This window comes from Chionomys nivalis, chromosome 14 (assembly GCF_950005125.1).
Source record: "Chionomys nivalis chromosome 14, mChiNiv1.1, whole genome shotgun sequence".
NCBI lineage: Eukaryota > Metazoa > Chordata > Mammalia > Rodentia > Cricetidae > Chionomys > Chionomys nivalis.
In genome coordinates, this window is record NC_080099.1 from 18,288,824 (window position 1) to 18,315,896 (window position 27,073).

The 27,073-nt window shown below is 40.2% G+C and overlaps 1 protein-coding gene across 5 annotated transcripts in view; it reads right to left on the reverse strand.

Annotated features, from left to right (window-relative positions):
• Nucleotides 1-26,529, reverse strand: part of Cep192 (centrosomal protein 192) — an 88,921-nt gene extending 62,392 nt beyond the window's left edge. For 3 of the 5 annotated variants that reach the window (XM_057788474.1, XM_057788473.1, XM_057788472.1), the window contains exons 1-14: nucleotides 26,490-26,529; nucleotides 25,838-26,008; nucleotides 21,962-22,129; nucleotides 19,700-19,828; nucleotides 16,905-17,044; nucleotides 15,137-15,189; nucleotides 13,224-13,344; nucleotides 12,063-12,190; nucleotides 9,700-9,841; nucleotides 9,037-9,164; nucleotides 7,175-7,715; nucleotides 5,600-5,743; nucleotides 4,193-4,257; nucleotides 2,928-3,134 (exon numbers count right to left, since the gene is read on the reverse strand). In XM_057788474.1, the coding sequence (XP_057644457.1) occupies nucleotides 2,928-3,134; nucleotides 4,193-4,257; nucleotides 5,600-5,743; nucleotides 7,175-7,715; nucleotides 9,037-9,164; nucleotides 9,700-9,841; nucleotides 12,063-12,190; nucleotides 13,224-13,344; nucleotides 15,137-15,189; nucleotides 16,905-17,044; nucleotides 19,700-19,828; nucleotides 21,962-22,129; nucleotides 25,838-25,947 (2,076 nt within the window). In that variant the 5' untranslated portion in view covers nucleotides 25,948-26,008; nucleotides 26,490-26,529. Of the gene's footprint in view, nucleotides 1-2,927; nucleotides 3,135-4,192; nucleotides 4,258-5,599; nucleotides 5,744-7,174; nucleotides 7,716-9,036; nucleotides 9,165-9,699; nucleotides 9,842-12,062; nucleotides 12,191-13,223; nucleotides 13,345-14,450; nucleotides 14,495-15,136; nucleotides 15,190-16,904; nucleotides 17,045-19,699; nucleotides 19,829-21,961; nucleotides 22,130-22,315; nucleotides 22,360-25,837; nucleotides 26,009-26,489 lie in introns of those variants that run through there. The other 2 variants (XM_057788475.1, XM_057788476.1) reach the window with 2 other exon arrangements.
• Nucleotides 26,530-27,073: the final 544 nt, after the last annotated feature.

Below are 27,073 nucleotides of genomic sequence, written 5' to 3' on the forward strand. Positions count from 1 at the left end.
TAACTTTTAAAAATTAATTTGGGGGCTGAAGAGATGGCTCAATGGTTAAAAGAATTGATTGTTCTCCCAGAGGAGCCAGGTTCAATTACAGTACTCACCAGAAGGCTCACAACCATCTGTAATTTCAGTTCCAGGGGATCTAACTTCCTATTCTAACTTGCACAAGCACCATGCATGCACACTATGCACATACATACAAAAAGTAAAAATACTCATATATGTAAATAAATAAATGTTCTACTCAAGTTTAAGAAATTGTGATTTCATTATACTGTGCCATAGTCTGAATCTGGCTTGCTCCCCAAAGGCCTATATCCTAAGGACCTAGTGACTAGCCTGTGTCACTGATGAAAGGTGATGGAATCTTTAGGAGTTGGTTCCTAGTAGAAGACAGTTGTACTGTTGAGTGCATTCCCTTGAAGAGGATTGTTGTGGCATAATCCTTCTGTACACTGTGAATACGTGTTGCTCTCACTGGTTGATAATAAAAGCCGATTTGGCCTATAGCAAGGCAGAGTAAGGCTAGGTAAGAAAGCCAAACTGAAAATGCGGGAAGGAAAAGGGGCGGAGTCAAGGGAGATGCAAAGTTGCCAGAGGAACAAGATGTGCTAAAGGGCCTTGAAGACAAGTGGCAAAATGTAGATTAATACAAACGGGTTAAAAAGCTAGTTAATAATTAGCCTGAGCTGTCAGCCAAACATTCTGTAATTAACATAAGCTTTTGTGTGATTATTTGGGATTGAGCAGTCATGCCTTTGTTTACAGGGGACATTGGGACCCCAGTCACTTTCTTCCTTGTTTCTCCCGCCCTCCTCTGCCCTCTCTGCTCTCCTATTTCGCTCTCCTTTCCTCTGCCATACTCCTGCACGATGTGAAGTGCTGACACAACTCCAAGCATCAGAGCCAAACCACCATGGAGTGAAGCCATGACTCTAAACCTTCCTTCTTTGAATGGATCTTAGTCATTTTACTACCATCTTACCCTTAGTGAATTCAGCTTTAACAAACACCTACAGCCGGGCGGTGGTGGCGCACGCCTTTAATCCCAGCACTTGGGAGGCAGAGGCAGGCGGATCTCTGTGAGTTCGAGACCAGCCTGGTCTACAAGAGCTAGTTCCAGGACAGGCTCCAAAACCAGAGAAACCCTGTCTCGAAAAACAAAACAAAACAAACAAACAAACCAAACACCTACAATGTAAAATTTAAAAAATTCTATTGTAACTCAAATTCCCTATGTAGAATAAATTTTGAATCCTTGCACTTTTCATGTTATAATAGGTCATACTTGTCCCCAGCCTTCACCACCTCTCTTCCCCCTTACTAAGCCTACGTCTACTCCTATTCCTCCTGTGTTTTAGGGCTTTCCCCCATACAAGCCTCTGGTAAAGGTAGTGACAATATGGAACTGAACCTAGACAACATGACCTAGATATTCTCTGCCTCCTAGTCCTTCCTGGAAGTTCATCTGAGACCCCCTGCAGCAAAGCCCAAATGATCAGATCCTTGTTATTTATTACTTTTTAAAGATAATTTCATATGGCTCAGCTCACTTTAGCTTTCAATTTGGGACCCTCAGTCTCCCCAGTGCTGGACTTAAAAGACTTATAATCTCTTAATATCCTACCATTCCTACCTTCACCCTAGCCCCTCACTTCAGTCCTATCTGCCTTTGATGAACCATTCTGAGACCTGCCTCTGGGCCTCGCACAAATGGTTTTCCTTTACCAGTTAACACTGGCTCTCTACATCTCTGGAGGGCTGCCTGTTTTTCACCATTTGATGCAGTTCAATGTCATCCTCTTAGACATTATTCTAAGCAGCACAATGAAGCAGCTTTCTGCTCAGTTATTCTTTTTTTTTTTTTTTTTTTTTTTTTTTTTTTGGTTTTTCGAGACAGGGTTTCTCTGTGGTTTTGGAGCCTGTCCTGGAACTAGCTCTTGTAGACCAGGCTGGTCTCGAACTCACAGAGATCCGCCTGCCTCTGCCTCCCAAGTGCTGGGATTAAAGGCGTGCGCCACCACCGCCCGGCTGCTCAGTTATTCTTTATAGTACCTGCCTCTATATGAACTTCTTTCATTCCAAAATTCTCTGTACCTATCACATTTTTTAAAATCAAAACCTATTTGAAAACATCTTTGTAAGATGGTGGAATAAATGAGTCCTAGAAATCTACCTACCAATCAACCATCTAAGAAGACCAAGAGTGATAACTGCTTCATATGTAGCAACACAGTACAATCTTACACATCCTATGAAACAGCACTACACTTTAGAAATGGAGAAACTGAGGCATAGAAGACAGTTCAGTGTCATAGACTTAGTAAGGCAAAAACCTGAACTGAAGCCAGGTCTGACTGATTATAAAATGTAAGCTTTTAACTACTATTCTACGAAGTTCCTAGTCTGTTCCTAGTCTTACAGTTGCAATGCTCTAACTATGCCATCATAACATTCAAAGTAAAACACCTGGTACTATGGTCCCCCACCAAAAATGATACAGAGGTTTGGTGCCCAATATCATGGTATTGTGAGGTAGTGGGGTCTTTCAGAGGCTTTTCGTCTAAAAGGGATGTGCCCTCATGAAGACATTGGGGTAGCTTCAGAAAAGTGACCAAGTTAAGGCAAAAGTGGTTTATCTAAATTAAGTTTGGTTCTCTTTGCTTTCTCTTACACACATATTCCCCCCCTCACATACATACATACACTACACACACACACACACACACCTTCATTACAAGCTGCTACAATGGCACAGGACCCTCACCAGAAGTTGACCACATGTGGCCATCTGATCCTGGACTTCCCAGCCTCCAGAGCTGAGAGCCAAAAATAAGTGTTTCTATGTTCCCTGTCCAGTCCCGGGTACTGTGTCCAGCCACAGAGTGACACGAGTGACTTGTACTACTTTGAACACATTGCATACTTACTCTTTTCACACTGCTACCACCACCAAGGCAACCAAGAGCTTCAGATCTTTGTGCAAAGAACTCTCCTAGTGACAAACGTAGGTAACTGCCATCGTCTTTGTCGAAATCTGACGTGCCAAGTGATTTTCTCAACAAATGGTAATTAACTGTAGCTACCCAGGATGCATCAAGTGCAGCTGAAGTATTCTGAACATCTATTTTTTCGTCCTAAAAAAAAAGGTATTATTCCATTTTTTCCATCAACAAGGTTCTTCCCTGTTCTTCTAATGTGTAAAGCTAAAAATAAAAGAACTAAGAAAACTTAAAAATTATTTTTTTTCAAAATGTGGCCCAACGCATTTAGATAAAACATAAGGATGAGCAGCTACTAAAGTCTATAGAAGATCTCAGTTTTGTATCCATGTTACAATATGCACTATCTCAATCAAATACTAACTGATACAAGTTAGAATATGCACATCTTTACTAAGCATAAAGAGAATTACCTTGCGTAAAATGTATTTTTAAAAAGCACAGAGATATCCATGGAAACTTTAGATGTTAAGTAAATTAAAGTTAAGTTTAGGGGCTAAAGAAATTGGTCAGTGGTTAAGAGTGTGCACTATTCCTCCAGAGGATCCCAAAACCACTCCCAGCACTCACATCTGGTGGCTCATAGTTGCCTGCAATTATAGCACCACAAAATCTGATACCTGTGGCCTCTGCAGCTACCTGTACTCAAATGTAGATACTTAAACTACATACACATAATTAAAGGTAATTTTTTAAAAGATTCTTTTTGAAAACATTAGGCTAGTAGCCTGAGACGTTGAACTTGATCACCAGGACACATGGTGAAGGGAGAAAACCAGCTCCCAAGAGTTGCCCTCTGACCTCCACATATGTGCCATGTACACACATGCTGGCCCTAAGTATTCCTACCATAGACACACACAGAATAAATAGATGCAAACCTTTTTTAAAATAAAAATATAGTCACTGTTTTGTTGTTAGTCCTGTTATATATAGCACTGGAAATGCAGTACAGGGTTTCACGTACCAAGTAAGTGCTATACCAGGAGCCTACACTCCCCTCCCAAGATATATTTTACTATTATCAGTTTTCAACTAGCAGTTTAGAACAAAAAAGTAAAAGTTGTCATAAAGTGAAAAAAAAAAAGTTAAGTAACTCTATAGTAACTGCTGGGGGAGGAGATTTTTTTGATCTAAATTTAAATTAAAACCAAAAAAAAATTAAACTTAGGTTAGAACAAGTAATAGCAAACCTGTATAAAGGGATGTTCTTTATTAAATTCTTCTTCATCTTTTGCAATTAAATCCAATGCTTCAGCTTAAAAAAGAACAAGTTCACATAATTATATTATATTAACACACCAAAAAATTAAGGAAATGAAATACTAAGGAAACACTTTATTATTGGAATAGGTGCACATACGTGTGGGGGTTTGCACCTCTGCAGGTATCTGGTCTGGTATGGAGGCCAGAAGTTGATTCCACCTACCACCTTCCAACCCCAGTTTTTACATGAATACTAGGAATCAGAATTCAGGCCCTCACGCTAGCACAGCAAGCACTTCTATCCATTGGCCAACTCTCTAGTTCTGAAATACAATTTTTTTAAGTATGCAAAACTTCCATTCTCATGACTTATATAATTATATTAAGTATGTTCTATGTCTAGTAAGGAAAATCAATGAGCCAAACACAGTTCAGGATTCCTGTTGCCAGAATGATACTGGGTATATGTCTGCTGAAGCAATCACCATAACAGAGGACCTATGACTGAACATCAAAAGAACCACAAAGCCCCCAAAATTAGATGCAAAATAGTACAATCTATACAGATATGTTTCTGTGGACCTATAACTCAAAAGAAGCTAAAAACACTATAGTAAAATGTGAAAGCATCAACCAACCAAATCTCAGTCAAGAAAAGGCAAGAAGGAAACTCAGCCCATAGGAAGAAAACATAGAAGAACCTTAATTTGTTTATATGAGTTAACCATTGCACAGTGTTTAAAAAGCATTGGATTGACACCTCAAAATTCTACTTAATATTATTTCAAAATGCTTTTCCTAAGAGATTTCTCAGTTAATTATCTCCAATACTCTAGTGTTGCCTTTTCTGCTTCTCAAAAAATCAGCCATGACCGGGCGGTGGTGGCGCACGCCTTTAATCCCAGCACTTGGGAGGCAGAGGCAGGCGGATCTTTGTGAGACCAGCCTGGTCTACAAGAGCTAGTTCCAGGACAGGATCCAAAACCACAGAGAAATCCTGTCTCGAAACACCCCCCCAAAAAAAAAAAAAAAAAATCAGCCATGGACATTAAGGAAGAAGAATTTCATATTTTTAGAAAAATATAAACCTAACTATTAACTAATCTAAGACAATAATCTCATTTGTCACTTGAATTTTTCACTGGTTAAACACTTTCCCCTAAATGTTTACTTGTTAGAACAACAGACAGGAGTAAATAAAACCGCATCCTTTGTTTCCTTCCACCAAGCCTTGTAACTGCTTTCAATATCCTTTGCATTAAAAAATTTCCAGAATGCAAAAATTATATTTCAGAAGGAACTTTATATGACTGACCAATACAAGCTGACTAGTCTCAAAACATCATCATAAACCAAGAACCTGGCACAATAAACTTGGTTGTCCACATACTTACTACCAGATCTGAAGTCTTCATTCGTTTCATTATTTGGAGACATCTGTAAATCTTGTTGATCAGTAAAAGATGTGTAGTAGGCAAGGTCAGTGACCCATTTGCCATCCTCATTTTGGTAGACTATGTTCTGTGAGAGATCTGCTTCTAAAAAGTAAATTCCAAAACCATTGAATGATGTGTGTAACAACTAACTTACTTAACAATTGTGCTGAAGTCTGTTCAAATGGGGTAGAAAAAAGAAAATCCATTTCCAAAAAAGAAAAATATCATTTTGATGGCAACAAGCGAAGCTTACCCAAAAGTCTATAATGGAGGATGCGACATAATAGGAAAAAATACTCAGAAAGGTACATTTTGGGGGCTGGAGAGAAGGCTCAGTGGTTAAGGGCACTGGCAGCTCTTCCAGAGGTCCTGAGTTCAGTTTCCAGCAACCACGATAGCTCACAATCATCTATAATGAGATCGGGTGCCCTCTTCTGGCATGTAGGCAGAACACTGTATACATAATAAAATAATTTTTTTAAAAAAGTATATTTGCACTAGATGTCTGCTTAACATTATTATTTCTGAGCAACAATCATGCAATAGTAGTATTATTTTAAAAATCTTTAAAATCTGTAATAACCTGAGGAGGAACTCATAGGGTCCTGTCTTACCCAGGGGAACTAACACACTAGCCAGGTGGTAGTGGCACACGCCTTTAATCCTAGCACTCGTGAGGCAAGGGCAGGCAGATCTCTGAGTTCGAGGCCAACCTGGTCTACAAAGTGAGTTCTAGGACAGCTAGGGAAAAAAAACCTGAGAAACCCTGTCTTGAAGGAAAAAAAATATATACCCTGGCTCTAGTTAAACTAAATGGGACACAAAGCAAAAACAAACATACAAAAAACATCAATGAGATGAGGACTTGGTGGGGAGGAATTTGTGGGTGAGGATGAGAAGAGGGTGGGAATGAATGTGACCAGAATGTATTAAATGGCTGTTGAACCTGGGGGTTTGTGGGACTCCTAACAGGAGCAGTGCAGATGTCTCTGACTATTTTGCCCACTGTAGGGACCCTTCTCCTTCTACTGTGATGAGGGTTTGTGCCTAGTCTTATTGTAGACTGTTATGCCGTACATTGTTATATCTTATTGTATGCTGATATCCTGCTCTTTTCTAAAGGGAAATGGAGGAGCAGTAAATCTAGGGAAGAGGAAATGGGGAGGAAAGGAGAACAGGACTGGGAGGAGTGGAGGAAGGGAAGGCTGCAGCTGGAATGTATTGTAGGAAATAATAATAATATTAATGTTAAAGAGCCAGGCAGTGGTGGCACGCACCTTTAATGCCAGCACTTGGGAGGCAGAGGCAGGTAAATCTCTGAGTTCGAGGCCAGCCTGGTCTGAGCGAGTACCAGAACAGGCTCCAATGCTACACAGAGAAACCGTATCGTGGAAAAACAAAAAGAATAATTTTTTAAAATCCATGAAAATATTAAAATGTTCCAGAGTTCTACATGGAAGATCAGTCTATTCTAAATATATAAACATCTTATACACTTCTTAAATTATATTTTTGATGAAATAGTTCACTTACGGTCATTAGACTTTGTAACAGACTCATAAAATTCACATGCTCTCCTTTCACAAGTTGGTGACCACAGAGTATCAGGAGAATTAATTCCATTGTCACCATTAGTCTTCAAAGATGAAACACTCCCACCTTTCTGGATGAACACTGAAGGAGTCTCCGTGTTTAAGCATCTATCCACATTCAAAACTGTTTCTAAATCTGAAGTCAAATGCTTGTTTTGATGAGGAGACTCTGAATCCCGTTTTCTGGAGTCAGCCAGGTCAAAGCCACCTTTCGCATCATCTGTACTGTGACGATAATGAGGGCTGGGTGTCTCATCCACAGTGCACGGCTTCTCCCCCAGAGCAGCCTCTCCTGCACGAGGGCTGGGTGTCTCATCCACAGTGCACAGCTTCTCCCCCAGAGCAGCCTCTCCTGCACGAGGGCTGGGTGTCTCATCCACAGTGCACAGCTTCTCCCCCAGAACGGCCTCTCCTGCATGAGGGCTGAGTGTCTCATCCACAGTGCACAGCTCTTTCCCGAGAACAGCCTCTCCTGCACATTCCTTTAAAAATTATTAATGAAACAACAGTAAGTTCTGTTTTTCACACTCATTTTAACATTTAATAGAGAAAGCAGTACAACTGCTAAAACATGCTTATTTATTAGTAAATAGTCTATACAGTATTCAGTATATCCTGAATTATGTATGAGCCAAAGTTAAGCAATTTACCAAAACCAAAATTAAAAATGTGGTTATGCTCAAGTCTATCAGCAGATGCATTATAGATACTAAGCTGAGTGTTTTCAACTCGGTTATTGTAATTTAAAAAAAAAGAGGGGGGGATGTTCATGGACTGACAGATACTACGGGGCCTCATCAACTGGGTCCAATGCTGGCGCTAGCTCTAGTAGAATCCAAAAGCTTTTCAGTCTCTCTAAAGGACATAATATCTTGCCAATACACTATCTGAAAGCCTCAAACAAAGAAGGTTAAAAAACCCAGGACGAAAGTACTCAAGATTCAGGGGTTTTAGCAGGTGGATCTCTGAGTTCAAGGCCAGCTGGTCTACTGAGAGACTTCCAGGACAGCCAGGACTATACATCTTGAAAACAAACAAACATACAAGCAAAAGTCTTCCAGCAATGGACTGCATCTCCTAAAACCACTCACTGTCCAAAACAATCCCTCCTTTCGTCAGCTGCTCCTCCCAGGCCAAGACTTAGACTGTAAAGACTATTTCAGTCAAGTGAGGGAAGGCAGGAGGGGAGCTAGGCTAGACTGACACACAGGAATAAAAACGAGATACACACAAAAAGGTAGGAGTCAGAAATGGCTACAATGATTCAGGACAGGAAAAACCAGGTGGCATCAGAACAAAGAGAAAGGTCTAACACAAGAAAAGGAAACATGCTTGAGCAAAGTAAAAGATAATGATTGTTTTGGTAGGTTTTTTTTGTTGTTGTTGTTGTTGTTTTTTTTTTTTTGCTTATTTGTTCATTTCTTTTTGTTCCAAGACAAGTTCCCAAGTATCCCAGACTGGTCTGAACTCAGCTATATAGCTTAGTTGACCTAAGTTTAAACTCTTTTGCCTCCACCCCAGTGCTGGAATTCAATGCACAGACCACCACACCTAACTAGATTAAAGCACTTTAAAATAACCTAAATGCATGACATCAGATGTTTAAATCTAAGAAAATGTATATAATTGCTTATTTTAGCAATACCAAAGATACATACAATCAAACACAAATCATATAAGTAGTAATTTTTGTATTTTTCCATATTTTTCAGAGGCTAACAACGATTGTTTGTTTTGAAAGTTTAATATCTTACAAGCATGAAAGATTCCTAAAAAGTTGAAATAAAATGCTCATTAACTTACTCTACTTTGATCTGGAACAACATCCATCAAATTGGGTGCCCCTTCCTTCTCAGTTCTCCAGGTATAAGAATAAAATGGTAACACATTATCTACCTGCTTTATATTATCTAAAATACCTGCATAGCCACCTAAAAAAGAAAAAAGTTAAATGGAACAATGTCAAAGTTTAGGAAGTCTAATGCAATATTCTTTTTAGCTTAATACTTAGTATTTATATGACAAATTTAGTAAATTAGAAAGATGATTTCTGATTCTCAAATGTCTGAACAGCATACAACCATTTAAAATGGCCAACCCAAGAACATACTACTATATTTCTAGCAGTACCGAAGTATTTCTTGTGTAGGAGGTGGTTGACCTTCTGCTCAGGTATTAAAAACTCTTCTCAAAGTTTTTAGACTGAAGATTTGAAGGGAAAATAAAAGTCATCTGATAACAAATCATAACAAGGATTTTCTTTTTTTATAAAAAGATAAATTCAAATCCAAATTTGAGAACAAAGATCCAGAAAGAGTAGCTCATGCCTGAAATTTCAGTAGACAGTAAGCTAAGGCTGCAAGACTGCAATAAGCTAAAGTCCATCTGGAATACACAGTAAGATCCAGGCCAGCCTAGGTTACTATATAAAACCTTGCCTCAAACAAATCATACTTCAACACTTACTGGTCCCCAGAAGACAACCACGGCCTTCCTCAGACTCTCTGTGAGTTGTTCCAGAACTTCCTGAAGTATATGCACCATGGAAAACCAGAGAGCTGTTATTTTCTAATTGGAACTCACAGTTTAAGATATTGTTTCCATTTGCCTGTTAAGAAAATATCCTCTTTTAAATTAAAAAAGAACATTTTGAGGAAAATATTGAGAACAGAATTCCGCTTTACTAAAGGATGCAGTTAGAAAATAAGGAAAAATAAGAAAGAAAAAAATGCCAAGCACTAGTGTAATTAATACTTTATTCCAAGAGGCTTTAGCAATTAAACTACACCAGTTCATCAAGACTTGCTGGGGACAGGATGTCATCGCACAGATGATTTAATCACAAAAAATAGCATCTGCATCCAGACACATATGACCAACAATGACATCATCAAACACAAAAACAGGAGAAAAAGCAGTTGCATCTACCTTGTGAAGGAGGGAGTGCACAGCATCACATATGTCAAATGCTTAACCTATTCTAATCAGGGGAAATAGTAATCAGAAGTTTCCAGATTATGGGTCATTCTACAAAACAAAGAGCCTAAATTTTATAAACTGTTTTATGTATAAAAGAATTTCAAGTTACTATAAAAAACCAACAACTACTGGCCATATAGCCTTTGATTAAATTATGAATCATAAACAGTGAAAAATAAAAAATATTTTAGAGATAACTGGGCAAGTTTGAATATGGACATTAATCAAAAATAATGGATCAGTGGCGCACGCCTTTAATCCCAGCACTCGGGAGGCAGAGGCAGGCGGATCTCTGTGAGTTCGAGACCAGCCTGGTCTACAAGAGCTAGTTCCAGGACAGGCTCCAAAACCACAGAGAAACCCTGTCTCAAAAAACCAAAAAAAAAAAAACAAAAAAAAAAAAAAAAAAAAAAAGAAAAAAGAAAAAAAAAAAGAAAAATAATGGATCAGGCACTGGAGAATGGTTAAGAACTGATGTGAAAACAATCCTTTTCTACATTATGAATATGTATTGCTTTCATTGGTTAATAAAAAAATTGACAGGCCAGTAGCTGGGCAGGAAGTTAGGCAGGAAAGTCAAACTGAGAATGATGGGAAGGAGGAGGGCAGAGTCAGGGAGAGGACATGTAAAAATGAGCCGCATGGTACTATACATATTAATAGAAATGGATTAATTTGGAATGGAGAAATGGCTGAGCAGTTAAGAGTATTGGCTGTTCTTCCAGAGAACCCAGGTTCAATTCCCAGCACCCACATGGCAGCTAACAACTGTCTGTAATTCCAGCTCCAGGGGACCTGGTATCTTCACATCAATGCACATAAAATAAAATAAAGTTACATAAATTATTTTCTTTAAAAAAAAAGAAAGAAATTGGTTATTCCAAATATAAGAGTTAGCTAGTAACAAGCCTGAGCTATCAGCCAAGCATTTACAAGTAATATTAAGCCTCCAAGTTATTTGGGACCAAGCAGTCAGAACAGGAAATATCCAATTACAGAGACCACTGACTGTATTCTAAAGAATTTGTGTTTGGTTCTAGAACCCACATAATGGCTCAAAATCATCTGCAACCGCAGTCCCAAGGAATCTGACACCCTATTCTGGCCTCTGAGGGTACCAGGCATGCAAGTAATCCACAGACATACATACATGTAGGTAAAACACCCATACACAAAATATTTTAATTTTAAACTACTGCATCTAAGATAGATTAATAGCACTGTGATTATGTGGGGAAATGTCTCTTAGTCATTGGTGATAAATTCTAGTGTAGTCACAAATCATATGCAATTTATTTTCAAATGATTCAGAGGGAGAAAAAATGCTATGGCAACAAGATGTTAACTGCTCAATGCAAAGAAAGGATGTCCACTGATTACAATTTCTTCATTTTCTTGCCTTCTTGCATGTAACCCAGGCTGACTTTGAAATCCTAATCTTTCTAAATCAGCTTCCCAAGTACTGGAATTCTTAACTTCCTTTTTACTTTCTTGGTTGATTGAAAAATAAAAGGGGCAAAGAAAAAAATCAAACTTTTCATCAATTTTAAGTCCACAGAAAACCACAAGCTTAAGTTTAATGTTAACATGAAATTAACCAGGTGTAGTAGCACACAATTCTAATCCTAGCAACTGGGAGGTAAGAGGTGGATGGATGAGATGTTCAAGGTCATCCTCAGCTCCACAGTGATGTTGGAAGCCAGCATGGTCTACATAAAACTAGACCTCAAAACAAAACAGCAACATAAAAAAAATCTAACAAGACAGACAGTAATTTACAATACTGAACAAAAAAAAAAAAAAAAAAAAAAAGCAAGAAAGACTAGATGTACTTGACTGAAATCACTTACAGGTAACTTGAAAACATTTTCTGGTGACTCCTGTCCTCCTGCTTCATATAACATCCCTGGAACAGCCAGTTGTTCAAAATATGCTTCTAAATGATCATCATAAAACTCTTCATCATTAATATCATCATCTATTGATAAAGTAGAATGAAAAACACAATAGGTTTTCAAGTAGCAACTGAATTTACACATAATGTTTAATCACAAAGGCTGATAAAACAAACAGGGCAGTGGACGACATACCAACTAGGTAGCTGTTTTTACGCTTAGCATAAGAAACTATCATAAAGTCAAGTGAGTTAGTGTATACCTATAAGTTCCTAACATTTAGAAGGCAGGAACAAAAAAAATGATAGCAAATTCGAGGCCACCCCAGTCTACAGAGCAAGTTTCAGGACAGTTATAGCTACATGAGTCTATCTCAAAAAAGAAATCAGAGGGCCGGGCAATGGTGGCGAACGCCTTTAATCCCAGCACTCGGGAGGCAGAGGTAGGCGGATCTCTGAGTTCGAGACCAGCCTGGTCTACAGAGCTAGTTCCAGGACAGGCACCAAAGCTACAGAGAAACCCTGTCTCGAAAAACCAAAAAAAAAAAAGAAATCAGAGACATTGGGGTTTAGGATATAATTCAGTGGCAGAGTGTCTGTCTAACATGTAGGGGAGGTCCAGCATTTAAGACCCAAGACCACAGAAGAAAAGAAAAAAACAAGAAGGCAAAGAGAAAGTAAGAGAGCAACAGATCAAGAGAGAGAGAGAGATCGACTGATAGTTATCTGTGAAGCAGAAAGATCAAGAGCTCAAAGATAGTGTGAGCTATAAAGCAAGACCTTTTCAGTCAAAAATTAAATAAAAATAAAAATAATGGTGGGCATGGTAGCTTTAATGCCAACACTTAGGAGGCAGAGGCAGGCAGATCGGTGGTAAATTTATGAACAGCCTGATCTACCTATGGAATTCTAGACCAGCCTCCACAGTGAGCCCCTGTCTCAAAAGAAATTAAAAATTAAAAATAAACCCTGCCACTCGGAATCGTGAACAGAGCCCTGTTAAAGGGAGAAGGAAAAGACAAGGGGAAAAATAACCCGCCGAAGTCTAATGAATACTACAGTAAAGACAAAAAGTCAAGTGGCAAAGGAAAGGCAGAAAACAGCCATTCTATAGTACCAGAGCTATCTTCCAGGTTTGTTAGTGTTAAAAGTTTCTCATTTTCTAATAAGCTGATGTGGCTGAAATCACTGTTTGGAGCCTTGTCTTCAAGATGTTTCCCAGCATCGGGCATGACAGTCTAAAAGGAAACAAATGTTATATGTAAGGCAACAAAAAAGACAGTTAATAAGTGAAAACTACAGGTCAGTCAATAAAGAATTTGGGCTTTGCATGGACTAGTACCTTCCCTTCTTGCCCTACTCTACTTCCCTACACTGACCCACCTTCAAATGTAGGGCCCTACCAAACTGCCTCCATAGCTTACAAATCAAGTAACATAGTTAATAAACTACACAAATAAATTCAGGCAATATGAGTTTGCTACAGGGAGTGAATACACTAAGAAAGCTGGAGTAAGTACTCCTGATCCAAGCAATCTTTCCTATCATTTTTTAGAACTACTTATTTCTCTTCTTCCCAACCCAAAAACCAGCTAGCATTAAAGGGCATGAGTAACTTACTAAAAACAGTTAAGGCCCAGAATAAAAATTTAACACTTTCTTGTGTCATTTATTTCACACACCAGCTTTTTTTTGTTTGTTTTTTTTGTTTTGTTTTGATTTGATTTTCGAGACAGGGTTTCTCCGTAGCTTTTGGTTCCTGTCCTGGAACTAGCTCTTGTAGACCAGGCTGGCCTCGAATTCACAGAGATCTGCCTGCCTCTGCCTCCCGGGTGCTGGGATTAAAGGCGTGTGTCACCACCGTCCATCTTCACACCAGTATTTAATATATATTAAAGCAATAGATACCAACTTAAGAGTTAATTGCAAAATTAACCTAATTTCAAGATTAAGAACATTGTATGTCAATGTGATTTTATATTTATACAGGACAGGACTCATCTGATCTAATACATATCTAATGCACAAGTTGGTGCCAGAACAACTTTCTTTTTATTTTATTATTTCTTTGAGACAAGGTCTCATTATGTGGCTGGCTTGGAACTCACTATGTAGAACAAGCTGGTCTTAAACTAAGAGAACAAGTGCTGGGATCAAAGGCAAGTACCACCACCTCCAGATAGAACTACCTTTGAATCTCCTTATTACTAGAGCTAAACCACCCCACCTTTGTTTTTTCAACAGAAGGTGATGGATAGTGTTTCTACTTGATCGAAGTTAGAATCACATAAGAGGTAAATCTCTGGGCTTACTGTGATTACATGATATAGGTGAAAAGACCCACCTGCTGTAGGTGGCATCATTCCCTAAGTAGGGAATCCAAGGTTATATAAGAGTGAAGAGACTCCAGGCTTGGTGGCACATGCCTTTAATCCCAGCCCTCGATGGGCAAAGGCAGACAGATCTCTGTGAGTTCAAAGCCAACCTGCTCTGCACAGCAAGTTCCAGGATAGCCACGACTACAGAGAGATGGCAAAAAAAAAAAAAAAAAGAGGAGAGAAAGCAATCTAAACCTGGGCATGTATGCATGCACTGTTCTCTGTTCTGATTATGGATTTCATAGAACCAGTTCACTCAAGCTGCTGCTGTGAATTCCCAGCTATGAGGGTGGTGATGTGGAACTGTGAACTAAAGTAAACCCTTTCTCTCTGTTTTCACCAGGTGTTCACCGCAGCAACAGGAAAGGGAACTAAGACACAGAGACTTCCCTTACAGCCCTGCGGGCCTCAGATTCATGGCAATCCTCCAGGTAGTATCCCAAGTGCTAGGAATATAGGATATAACACCAAGCATAGCTAGATTTGCAATTTTGCTACAAAAGTTCTGTTATGTACAAGCGTGTGTGTGTGTGTGTGTGTGAGAGAGAGAGAGAGAGAGAGAGAGAGAGAGAGAGAGAGAGAGAGAGAGAAATACAAACTTCTACTCTATTACAGCACTCCAGACATTGATAACAAATATATAAAAATTTACCTTGTGTTCTTGATTATTCATCCATGACTTTAAGTGAAAATCAAGAGCTGAGTCTATTTAAGAAAAAATAAAAATCGAGGGATCAGATTATTTTTCAATCATACTTAAAAGCAACAAATAAACGAACTAAACATTTCCTTTAGCTCGAAATAGAATAGATGCATGTTCAGATGATAACACAGGAATCCATCATTGGTCAGCTAAACTTTTAAAACTATTAGGATGGGGTATCATAAAATTACACACGTGCCATGAAACCTGAACATCAATCTAATCAACTGTAAAGCTAACATTTTTGTAGTAAGATATTTAGTAAAGGGGAAAGAAATGACATCCACATAAGCAAGCAGACAAGCCCAAATACAGAAATGAGTTCTAAATGACAGGCCTCCCTTATTTCAACAAGCGTGAGTGTACAGGATAAAACAAATGATCTTCAAACCTCAATTCAAGCACATCAACACTGGCTGCCACGCTAGCACATAAAGTAAGTTTACCAACTGATAACAGCACTATGATCACACATTTAGAGATATAGTCTAAAATATATAACAGAAATTTTACAATATCAGAGAGCGTCATAATAAATAGTACTGGAGTATAGCTCCATTGCTAGTGCTCCCTAAGCATGTGTGAGGCCCTGAGTTTGACCCCTGTTCCCTCACCGGGAGTCAGGGGTTTGGTTCCACCGTACATATACTCCCACCACAACAATCATCTTGTCAGGCCCACAGTGATGCAACACCACACATGGACCGAGGTCACGGAAACTATAAGCTACAATAAAGCCTTTCACTACTTATGGTTTCCAGACATTTGTTACAAATAAATACAAATAAACAGCTTGCTTAATATATACGATAAATCTGTAATAATGTTTTGAGTACATTTTCTTTCTTCTTTTTTGTTTGGGGGGGTGGTTATGGTTGTTTGTTTTCTTTTCTTTTAGAGACAGTGTCTCACTATGTACTTCTGGCTGTTCTGGAACTTGTAGACTCATCTAACCTCAAACTCAGAGATTCCCCTGCCTCTACTTCCTCATACTGGGAGAACTAAAGATGTGTACCACCACACCCAGCCACCATTTTCCATTTCTACCATCATTTAAATATCTACTTTAAAATAAATTTTTAAAGGAGGAGAGGAAACTGTGGTTGGAATGTAATATCAAAGAGAAGAATAAGTAACTCTTTTTAAAATTTTAAAAAATAAATATAATCACATTATTAAATAAACAAAAAAATTTAAATGACTCACTTCTGAATATTTCAAAATTATAAACAACAGCCAGGAGGTGGTGGTGCACGCCTTTAATCCCAGCACTCGGGAGGCAGAGGCAGGCGGATCTTTGTGAGTTCGAGACCAGCCTGGTCTACAAGAGCTAGTTCCAGGACAGGCTCCAAAACCACAGAGAAACCCTGTCTCGAAAAACAAAACAAAACAAAACAAAACAAAACAAAACCAAAAAAAAAAAAAATATATATATATATATATATATATATATATATATATATATAAAAACAATTTATTTTAGAATTATATTAATACAAAAATAAGTTTAGGTTGGTGGAAGGAAAAGTGAAAAGTACCAGGAATGCACTCTTTGTTCTAAACAGAAACATGCTGTGCCTATTAACAGCAAGGTTTCCAGGGCAAAGAAGAGATGTCTGTTTATCACAGGACAGAAAATAAAACTGACATCCAGCAAAGGACAGGGAAATTAAATCTATTAAAATGTATACATGAAATAATTATGAATAGTTCATACCCGATACTTGTTCCAGAGGGGAAACTTCATCCAAAAGACGCTGACACTGAACAGATGTTGTAGTGTCAGCTTGCTTCTCTTCTGTTCTTGGTTTCATAAGAGCAAGTGACAAATGTGGGTTTTCTATGTAGCTCTTTTTCCTTGAGGCAGAATTTTTTGAGGGAGGAGAATTATGACAAAATGTTAGTTACCTTGGGTAAATCTACAAAATGTCTATTAACCAGTTCAGCACCTCATCTTTCAAAAAGGAAAATAGATATACACAGTGAAATAAAAACTGAGCTCAGCCAGGAAATGAAACTGGAAATAGATTCCAGGGACAAGATAAGCATGTGGGGTCCTGTGGCACAGTCCATCAGCTCCAAGGACAGTGTCTCTCTGCTACTCTACCTCTCCAGAGAAAAACCCTTTCTCTATCACATAAATATGTCAAGAAAAAAGGCCAGCTTTCTAAAACTGAGTTATACTTACAGATACTAGAATAGCATGCTTGCCAAAACAGCAAAATCTTTGAATTAATAAAGGTTTTTACAGTTGTTTTGCTTTTGTTATAGACTCTCACTGGATTCTTGGTTGCCCTAGAATTTGCAGGTAAACCTGGCTGTCCTGGACTTTTGATATTGCTTCTTCTACCCCAAGTGCTAGTTATTACAGTATGGAATGATAGTATGTCAGCACACTTCTGCCCCCACATGCTGGGATTAGAGTAGGGAATTATACTATGGAGTTATACTGTGGAATTACATTACGCCACCACACCTAGAAAGTGAAGATTTGACAGGTTTAACCCTACTCCCACTTCTGTCTCATACCTGACTTTCTAGCTGCTTCTACAATTTCTCATGCAGATGAAATAGTTCATGCTAACGGTAATTCTCCTTCCAATCCATTTCTAGCTTGTGGGTCTACAGCAGCTCCCCACAGCAGGAAAGGAATCAGAAAGACCCACAGTGCAACAAACACACCATTTGACACAGACCAAGGACCAAGCTTCAACAGAGTCAGGGTTCAACAAAAAGAGGACTGAGACCTTACGCTTTACGTTAAAGAGTCCTGCAATGCTTCCACACACCTTTGCCTACACTTTACTTCCTATTTTTCCTCTATCCCTTTATTAGTGCTGCCATATATTAAATACCTCTAGCTTAAATCAAAGCACACTCATAGATAATACAGGGAAATCTCACCTCAATAAAAGAGGGCAGGGGCAGTTGGGCAGTGGTGGTACATATCTTTAATCCCAGCACTCAGTGGGCAAAGGCTGGCAGATCCAGTGAGTTCAAGGCCAGTCAGGGCTACACATAAAAACCCTGTCTCAACCCCCACCCGCAAAAAGAGCATAAGTAAAAAAATACTACAAATGAAACAAAAGTCTCAAATAAAGAAAGAAAGAAATAACTTCTAAAAAGAAAAAAAAAATACTTCGGCTGGGGTGATGGCTCAGCGATTAAGAGCACTGCCTATTCATCCTGAGTTCAATTCCCAACAACCACATGGTTGCTCACAACCATCTATGAGATCTGGTGCCCTCTTGAGGAAGAGATGTGGTCAGTGAGTCAGTGGTCCTCTTCAACTTAAAACCATGAAACCCAATATAGACAAAAAAAAAAAAAAGAAAGAAAAATATTTCTATACAAAGGTTATCATCTATCAAGAAGCAAAGCACTGACTATGTCTCAGCACATTAAGCCTCAGCAATACTTAGAATCAAGCAGAAAACCTTAAAACTGTCTATACCATCAAGAACTTCAAGTTAGTTTTAGTTTGAGAGATTTCTAGATTTTCTACAGTTCATATATATAAATGTATAAATTATTTTTACCTCTAAAAATTAAAGATCAGCCGGGCGATGGTGGCGCACGCCTTTAATCCCAGCACTCGGGAGGCAGAGGCAGGCGGATCTCTGTGAGTTCGAGACCAGCCTGGTCTACAAGAGCTAGTTCCAGGACAGGCTCCAAAACCACAGAGAAACCCTGTCTCGAAAAACCAAAAAAAAAAAAAAAATTAAAGATCAAATATAATACTAAGTCAGCAAGATGGCTCAATAGACAAAGGTTATTTGCCACCAAACTTTATTTCCTGGGACCAATATAGTGGAAAGAGAGAATTAACTCCAGTAAGGTGTCCTCTGACCACCACATATGTGCCATGGCAGGCTTGTATGAGTGTGCACATGTACACTCGAACACACACACACACACATAAATGTAATACTTTAAAAAAATTAAGACAGGCCGGGCGGTGGTGGCGCACGCCTTTAATCCCAGCACTCGGGAGGCAGAGGCAGGCGGATCTCTGTGAGTTCGAGGCCAGCCTGGTCTACAAAGGGAGTTCCAGGACAGGCTCCAAAGCTACAGAGAAACCCTGTCTCGAAAAAAAAAAAAAAATTAAGACAGGGCAGCGGTGGCACATGCCTTTAATCCCAGCACTCGGGAGGCAGAGGCAGGTAGATATGAGTTCAAGGCCAGCCTGGTCTACAAAGCAAGTTCCAGGATAGCCAGGGTTGCACAAGAAACTCTGTCTTGAACCCAAAAAAAAAGAAATGTAATCAGTGTCTCTTCTTTAGTTAATAGATAACAGACCCTGATGACTTTCCTAATAACTATATTTTTTACTTTTTTCAATGAGTATGTTTCATTTACAGTCAGAAAAAAAGTATTTAAAAGCCAAAAATGTAATTAAAAGATTAAAAGGAAGGCTCTTACAGGTGCAAAGTAGTAGTCACAGACAACATCATACATTTCCACTGGACCAAGGGTAGCTTTACCAGAGTGTAAATGAAGGCAAGAACTTACTCATCACCCTGAAAGCTGAGTTGCAATCTTCCTCTTGGCTCAGTGTTGTCACCCTGGCAACTGGGAGACGAGACAAAAGGAACTGAAAGCCTTCCTTCAGTTAGGTATGATGCCTGGACATCAGGACACCTATATAAAGTGATTAAGATTTAAATTATTACAATTAAAACTCAGCTTGTTGGGCTAAAGATACAGAGTTTTCTGGTAGAGTGCTTGCCTAAATACACAAAACCCTGGATTTGATCCCAACACTACATACTCTGGGCATGGTGGTAGAAGCTTAAAATTCTGTGTGGAAACAGGCAGACCAAAAATTCAGGGTCATCCTGAGCTATAGTAAGTTTGAGGCTAGCCTGGTCTCAAAATTAACTAATGTCATAGGATGACACAATAATAAAACAAGGCTTCATCAAATAAAAGCACACCGCAGCCCCAATGTGCAAAGTCATCTTTTAAAGAGTTACCACAGCCCCTTCATCCCAAAAGTAGGATGTTATCTCTCATCAAATGGCTAGGTTCAAAGAAGATGTCAGTCAGATACATAAACATAGTCAGATTTCTTACACTGTCTAGATCATACATGAAATCATGTGTGAAAACTATACACATCACATGTAGAATGATATAAACACAATGTACTTAGTCAAACATGTACTCAGTTGTAAACCTAGAATAAGAAAAATAAAAAACTAAAATAAAAGCTGGTTTGATTCTTAAGAATAAGAAACTTGGGGCTGGAGAGATGGCTCAGTGGTTAAGAGAACAGGCTACTCTTCCAAAGGTCCTAATTTCAATTCTCATAACTGTTATGAGATCTAATGCCCCTTTCTGGGTGTGCAGATGTACATGTAGACAAAAACATAAATACATAAAATAAATAAGTAATTCTAAAAAAAAATGGGAGCTGTGGTAAAAAAAAAAAAAAAAGAATAGGAAACTTGATCTGTCTAGGAGTGGTGGCCCATGCCTCTAATCCCAGCATTTAGGAGGCAGAGGCAGGTCGATCTCTGTAAAATCGAGGTCAGCCTGGTCTACAAAGGTTTCCAGGACAGCCAGGGCTGTTACACAGAGAAACTATGTTTCAACCCAGTTCCTCCTACCCCCACATCCCCACACCCCCATCCTCCCCCTCATCAAAAAAAAAAAAAAAAAAAAATTTGATCTGAGGAACTGAAAATTATTTGAATACAAGCTAAGTTACTTTAGAAGCATACAACAAGGACTAGGGATGTAGATAAGTGTTAAAGTGCTCGTCTAACACACACAAGGTCCTCAGCCCAATCCACAGTACTACCAAAAGAAAAACAAAATCAAGCCGGGAGGTGGTGGCACACGCCTTTAATCCCAGCACTTGGGAGGCAGAGGTAGGCAGATCTCTGTGAGTTCGAGGCCAGCCTGGTCTACAAGAGCTAGTTCCAGGACAGGCTCCAAAGCTACAGAGAAACCCTGTCTCAAAAAAAAACAAAAAAAAGGAAAACAAAATCAGAAGTGATGTGGGAGTCCCCTCTGTGTGTTGCTTTTCTTGGTTAATGAATAAGGAAACTGCCTTGGCCTGTTGATAGGACAGAACTTAGGTGGGCGGGGAGGACCGAACTGAATGCTGGGAAAAGGAACGAGTCAGAGAGACACCATGGATCCTCTGCCTGAGACAGACACCAGTTAGAATCTTTGCAGGTAAGCAACTGCCATTTGGTCATATACAAATTAATATAAATGGATTAAATTAATATAAAAGCCAATAAGAAGCTGGAGCTAATAATGGGCCAAACAGTGATTTAATTAAGACAGTTTCTGTGTGGTTATTTTGGGGCTAAGCTAGCCAGGCAGCCAGGACGAACAAGCGGCCTGACTCTCCTTGCAACACAGAAGTACTCAATAAACTTGGCTAGCAAAGAAAAGGAGCCACACGAACACAGTAAAGCATGAAGCTGGCTGATGTGAAGTAAAAAGGGAAACTGTCACAGAAAAAAAGACGCCAAAATCCAAAGCCACATCACAGGCCAATGTTGAGAAAGTTTATCAGGCTCCTGTGTAGCTAGAAAACGCAATTCACAGATGTCTTTTCAAACATATTATTGAACATTAAGCAGGAAAGAATATAAAAAGCAGTAAGCTGAGAAAATAAAAGAGTGGCAATTACCCAGAGAAGCAGGTAGGGAGCCAGAAACCCAAGCCCTAAAATTCAGTATCCAGCTCTCTTGTGGATCAGTATATTATAGGGTTCGTGAGCCTGAAAAGAACATGTGTTCAAGTAAGTCTTACCTGTTGTCAATGCTGGATCTGTTCCTGGCAAGTGTAGAAACAGCAATAGGCAAGCCAAAATTTGATGAAAGAGTGACATTTTCCAAAACCTCACTATTACCAAGTAGTGAATTGGTTAAAAAGCTTGGAAACGACTCTTCTGCTATCCCTCGGAAATTTTCCATCTCACTGCAACAACAGCATTTTTAAGTAATATGACTATTCTATTACGATACCATTTTCCATTAAAAGAACAAGGTCTCTTAAAAAAAAAAAAAAAAAGATTCTTGCAAAATCAATAAGAAAGAATACCTACTAACAAATACTCTGAGCTAAGGAAAGCCTCAGAATACATTGCTACCATCAGGCACACACCTTTAATCCCAGCACTCACTCTGTGAGTTCGAAGTCAGCCTCGTCTACAGTGGGAGTTCCAGAACAGCCAAAACTGTTACCAGAGAAACTCTGTCTCGAAAAACAAAAACAAACAGAAAGAACACCTTGCTACCTTACAGTAGAGGATAAACACATCAAATACTAAACTTACCTTCTTAGAACCAACACAGTAAAGAAACACAAGTTGGACTTACTCATGGTTTAGTGGAGGAAGAAACATGAATTACCACAAACTTAACCAGTAAAGAAAGCAAAGATGGCTATAACTAATGATCTTTAGGGTTCAGATTGAGTTTAGAGCTGGCAAGATGGCCCACTGGGTAGAGATGCCATAAAACCTGATAATCTAACTTTAATCCCACATGGCAGAAGGAGAGAATCAGTAAGTTGTCCTCTGATAGCTACAAATGAGCTGTGGCACTCATGTACCCACAACTACACATATACGCAGATATACACACAGAGGAAAGAAATAAATAAATGTAAAGAAAAATAAATCTTAATAACTTTTAAAAAGTGGACATTTATCTGTTTTGTTTTGTTTTAAGATTTATTTATTATGTATACAGTGTGTTCTGCCTGCAACACATCTCATCACAGATGGTTGTGAGCCACCATGTGGTTGCTGGGAATTGAACTCAGAACCTCTGGAAGAACAGTCATTGTTCTTAAACGCTGAGTCATCTCTCCAGACCAATTTAGTCATTTTCAATACTGAATAAAAACAGTAAGAACAAATCTAAATTTAGCCCTGGGCTTGTAGGATGGTCAGAACAGGATTCGGATGATTATTCCTTCAATGAGAAACTATTTCACATGGTTTTCAAGAGACAGCTATTGGCTCTCCTCTTGCTCCCCCAGCTGCTCCTTTTTCTTCTCCTTATCGCCAGGGGGAGCACAGTCCTGCACCTCTTCCTCCTACATCTGTCTTCAGTTTTAAGGCTTTAAATCCGATGTGAAATGTATACCTCCAGGCTGGGCTCTAGGTATTAGGTATCTAACAAGCACCCAAAGTATAAATCATGATTCTGTATCCTTCTCATCCTTAAAAAAAAAAATCTAGTCAATCTGCCAAACCAGTAAAACTGACAACTCCAACCCCTAATCAGCTATACCAAAAATCTTAGTCATCGAGCCTTTAGACACCACCTTCCACCCCTACATGCCATCCCTCATCAAATCTGAGTGGCCACGCTTTAACGACACAACAGGGATCTTCCCCAGGCATTCCCCTATTTTTGTTTGTTTGCTTTAAAAAAGACAGGGCCTTACTATATAACCAAGCTGCACTGCAACACACAATCCTCCTGCCCCAGCCTCCCAAGGGCCAAGAATATTACAGGCAGACACCACTACACTTGACTCCTTCCTTTCTCCTAACTTCCTTTCTCTTCATTTCTACAAGCATGTTCAAAGTTCTCCTCCATCAGAATAGAGAAGGCAGAAAGAACCCGGTCGGCCTGATCATTTCCAGCTCCCTTCTCACCTCCCTTCACAGCCAAGTGCCCAGGAGGCCACTTCACAGTTACTTCTGTCTCGTCTATCCTCTGCCTCGTATGTTTCAGTTTGCAGACTTTATATAACCCAGGTTACACATTACCCCATTCATGTCTCAGTCGGAATGCCTTTGGGGTAAATACCCTCAGAAAGTAGCATCTTCATCTGACCCTCATCCGGCCTCACACCTTTAGACCTCCAGATTCCATGCTGACATCCTTGCCACCTCACACACAGTACTTTAAAGGACCACAATTCCCCTGCTAAAAGCAGTTTAGTTTCCCATCTGTCCCTTTCCCCACTCAGGCTTGTTTACATATCCTATAATACTCCTATGTGCACCTCAAGGCCTACATTTTCTTCTCCCAGCTAAGTGCATACCGAGTTTCTTCCTGACGATGACCTCAACTTAAACGTGACCTTCTAAGGAAAGTGGTCTCTTATCAAATCTAGATCCAGCCCCAACACCCTTCATTAGTACTTTCACAAGTTGGGGACCTCCGATCATTCTAAGCTCTCCTGCTTTCTCAGTTAGAGATATCTTTTTTTTTAATAATTTCATTTTTTATGTGCATTGGTGCTTTGCTGCATGTATATCTGTGTGAAGGTGTCAGATCCTCTAGAACTGGTGTTACAGACAGTTATGAGCTTCCAGATGAGTGTTGGGAACTGAACCTGGATCCTCTGGAAGAGCAGCCAGTGCTCTTACTCAGTAGACCAGGGTGGCCTTGAACTCACAGAGATCCTCCTCTCTACCCCTCCGGAGGCTCATGCCACCACCACCCAACCGTCCATCACATTTTAAGCAACTGTACAAAATGTTTCGACTTTCCTGCCTAAATCTAGCCTTGTACTTGTATAATCCAGGAGGTTGAAGCAGGACTGCCTCGGGTTTCAGGCCAGCCTGGGCTACACAGCCAGTACCGTGCCAGACAGAGCTACAGGGGAAGATCCTGAATAAACAAAATGTAAAAGACAAACAAAAAGCACATGGCTCCTCAGGTAAAGGTATTTGCCACCAAGGCTGACGACCTGAGGTGGATCTCTAGGACCCATATGATAGACGCAACTCCCACAGGCTATCCCCTGACGTGTGCATGCACATAATATGATGATAATAACATTTCAAAACTAAGCAAAAGTGGTGGCGCACGCCTTTAATCCCAGCACTCGGGAGGCAGAGGCAGGTGAATCTCTGTGAGTTCGAGACTAGCCTGGTCTACAAGAGCTAGTTCCAGGACAGGCTCCAAAGCCACAGAGAAACCCTGTCTCCAAAAACCAAAAAAAAAAAAAAAAGCTAGGCAAAACCTCATTCATGTATACAGCACATTCCTAAAGCTTTCCTGGATGGGAAAAAGGCCCTAATTTCCCTCAGGAATTATTCACCATGTAATGTGAAGATAATACGATGCTATCTACTTATTATATTTTAATATTGCATTTTAGACAAGTAGACACTTTTAGGATTTCACTTGCTAATTTCCCCCCTTGGTCTTTCAAGGCAGGGTTTCTCTGTGTAGCTCTGGCTGTCCTGGAGCTCGCTTTGTAAACCAGGCTGGCCTTCTTGCCATTTTCTCTAAAAAGTTTAGGAGCCTCGCCGGGCGGTGGTGGCGCACGCCTTTAATCCCAGCACTTGGGAGGCAGAGGCAGGCGGATCTCTGTGAGTTCGAGACCAGCCTGGTCTACAAGAGCTAGTTCCAGGACAGGCTCCAAAACCACAGAGAAACCCTGTCCCAAAAAAAAAAAAAAAAAAAAAAAGTTTAGGAGCCTCAAATTTCACATATGCGCTTACTTGTTTGTACTTAATAAATAACATTCATGGACACAGAAACGATTACTTCCTGTAGTCGTTGCAAGTCTATGTATCTAGTTATGTCTAAAAAGTGCATCCTGCAGAACCCAAAACACAGTCAAAACTGCCAGCAACCATCATTTAACTATTGGCACACAGAGATACATGTCAAAATCAGGGAAACATTTTGTATATTACTTTCTAAAACTTACCATGAACTTGGCCCGCAAATCTGTAATCTGGAGGAAAGGTTGGTTCGGGGGTAATGAAAATACCAGAAGCATGACTTCAAAATGGTAACTGCGAATGGAAGTATTGTCATATATACAGCTGTCCTCCACACGATTGTGTCCAAAGGGACTTCATGCTTAACTACACAAAGTCTAAAATCAAGAGCAGAGGAAAGGAGGGAGACAGTAAACAGTCTTTCATTTTGCATTAACTGTTAGGAATAACTGTGAATGAAGCTTGGCAGACACCAGTTGACATAAGAGCGAACAAAAACATTACTTCCAGGAATGTCAGTCAGAAGGACAGGACCGCCCATCACAAACCAGCAAAGCAGTCGCCAGAGCACTTTGCAAGAAAACACCGCAAGGCTCAGAGGCCATGTGTCCCTTCCTCTGAGGTGGACAGTCACTAGCCGGACCGAAGGACACAAGGATGCGGTCGCTCCAAAGCCCACGGCCAGGCCGGGAGTCCGGGCCACACGCGGGCACCTGATCTCTCACAGAGCAGCCCAGACTCCAGCCCATGTCCCCACCAGGCCGGGCCGTCCCGAGGCCGCCCAGAAGCCGCGGCGCGGGCACAAATAAAGAGTCCTGTCCTGTCCCTCAGGTCCACCGCCCCGACGACCCTCCTCACCAGGCCGGGACGCCAGACCCCACAGTCGCGAGCGCTAGGAAAACGACCGCGGAAGGGGCGGCTCCGCAGCGCTGAAAGTGCGCATGCGCGCGCCGCGGAAATCCGCAAGGCATCCCTCCCTCGGCGAGAGGGGGCGTGGCCTCATAACCCACACCGGATTGGACTAGGCGTCGGGAAGGGGCCGGCCGAAGCCTCTGATTGGTGAGGATGGCGCGTCCCTAGATTTGAAGGTCCGAAGCCGCGCAGCCTGGGCTCCGGGAAGCCTGCAGCTAGATGCCGCCTTCAAAGTCTTGGGATGAATTACTCAGTTTGAGGTCGCCCCACGGCCTGGAAAGTCACCTTACACACCAGGGAAAAATTCCGGCGGAAATGTGCCCGCTGTTTTTTACATATTACCCTCTGGTAGATGCAGAAACTAAATGGTTTGCGTTCAATAAATCATTTCTTGGGATACGCGTGTCACGACAGCTAGTTAAGCCTAACAGCCTAGGATAAAACTGGTACCAAGTAGAGAAAGAAAAATTCTTCCCTAGCCGCCATTCTTCGTAGACCACACGAATCCCACAATTGTCAATGCTCAGTTC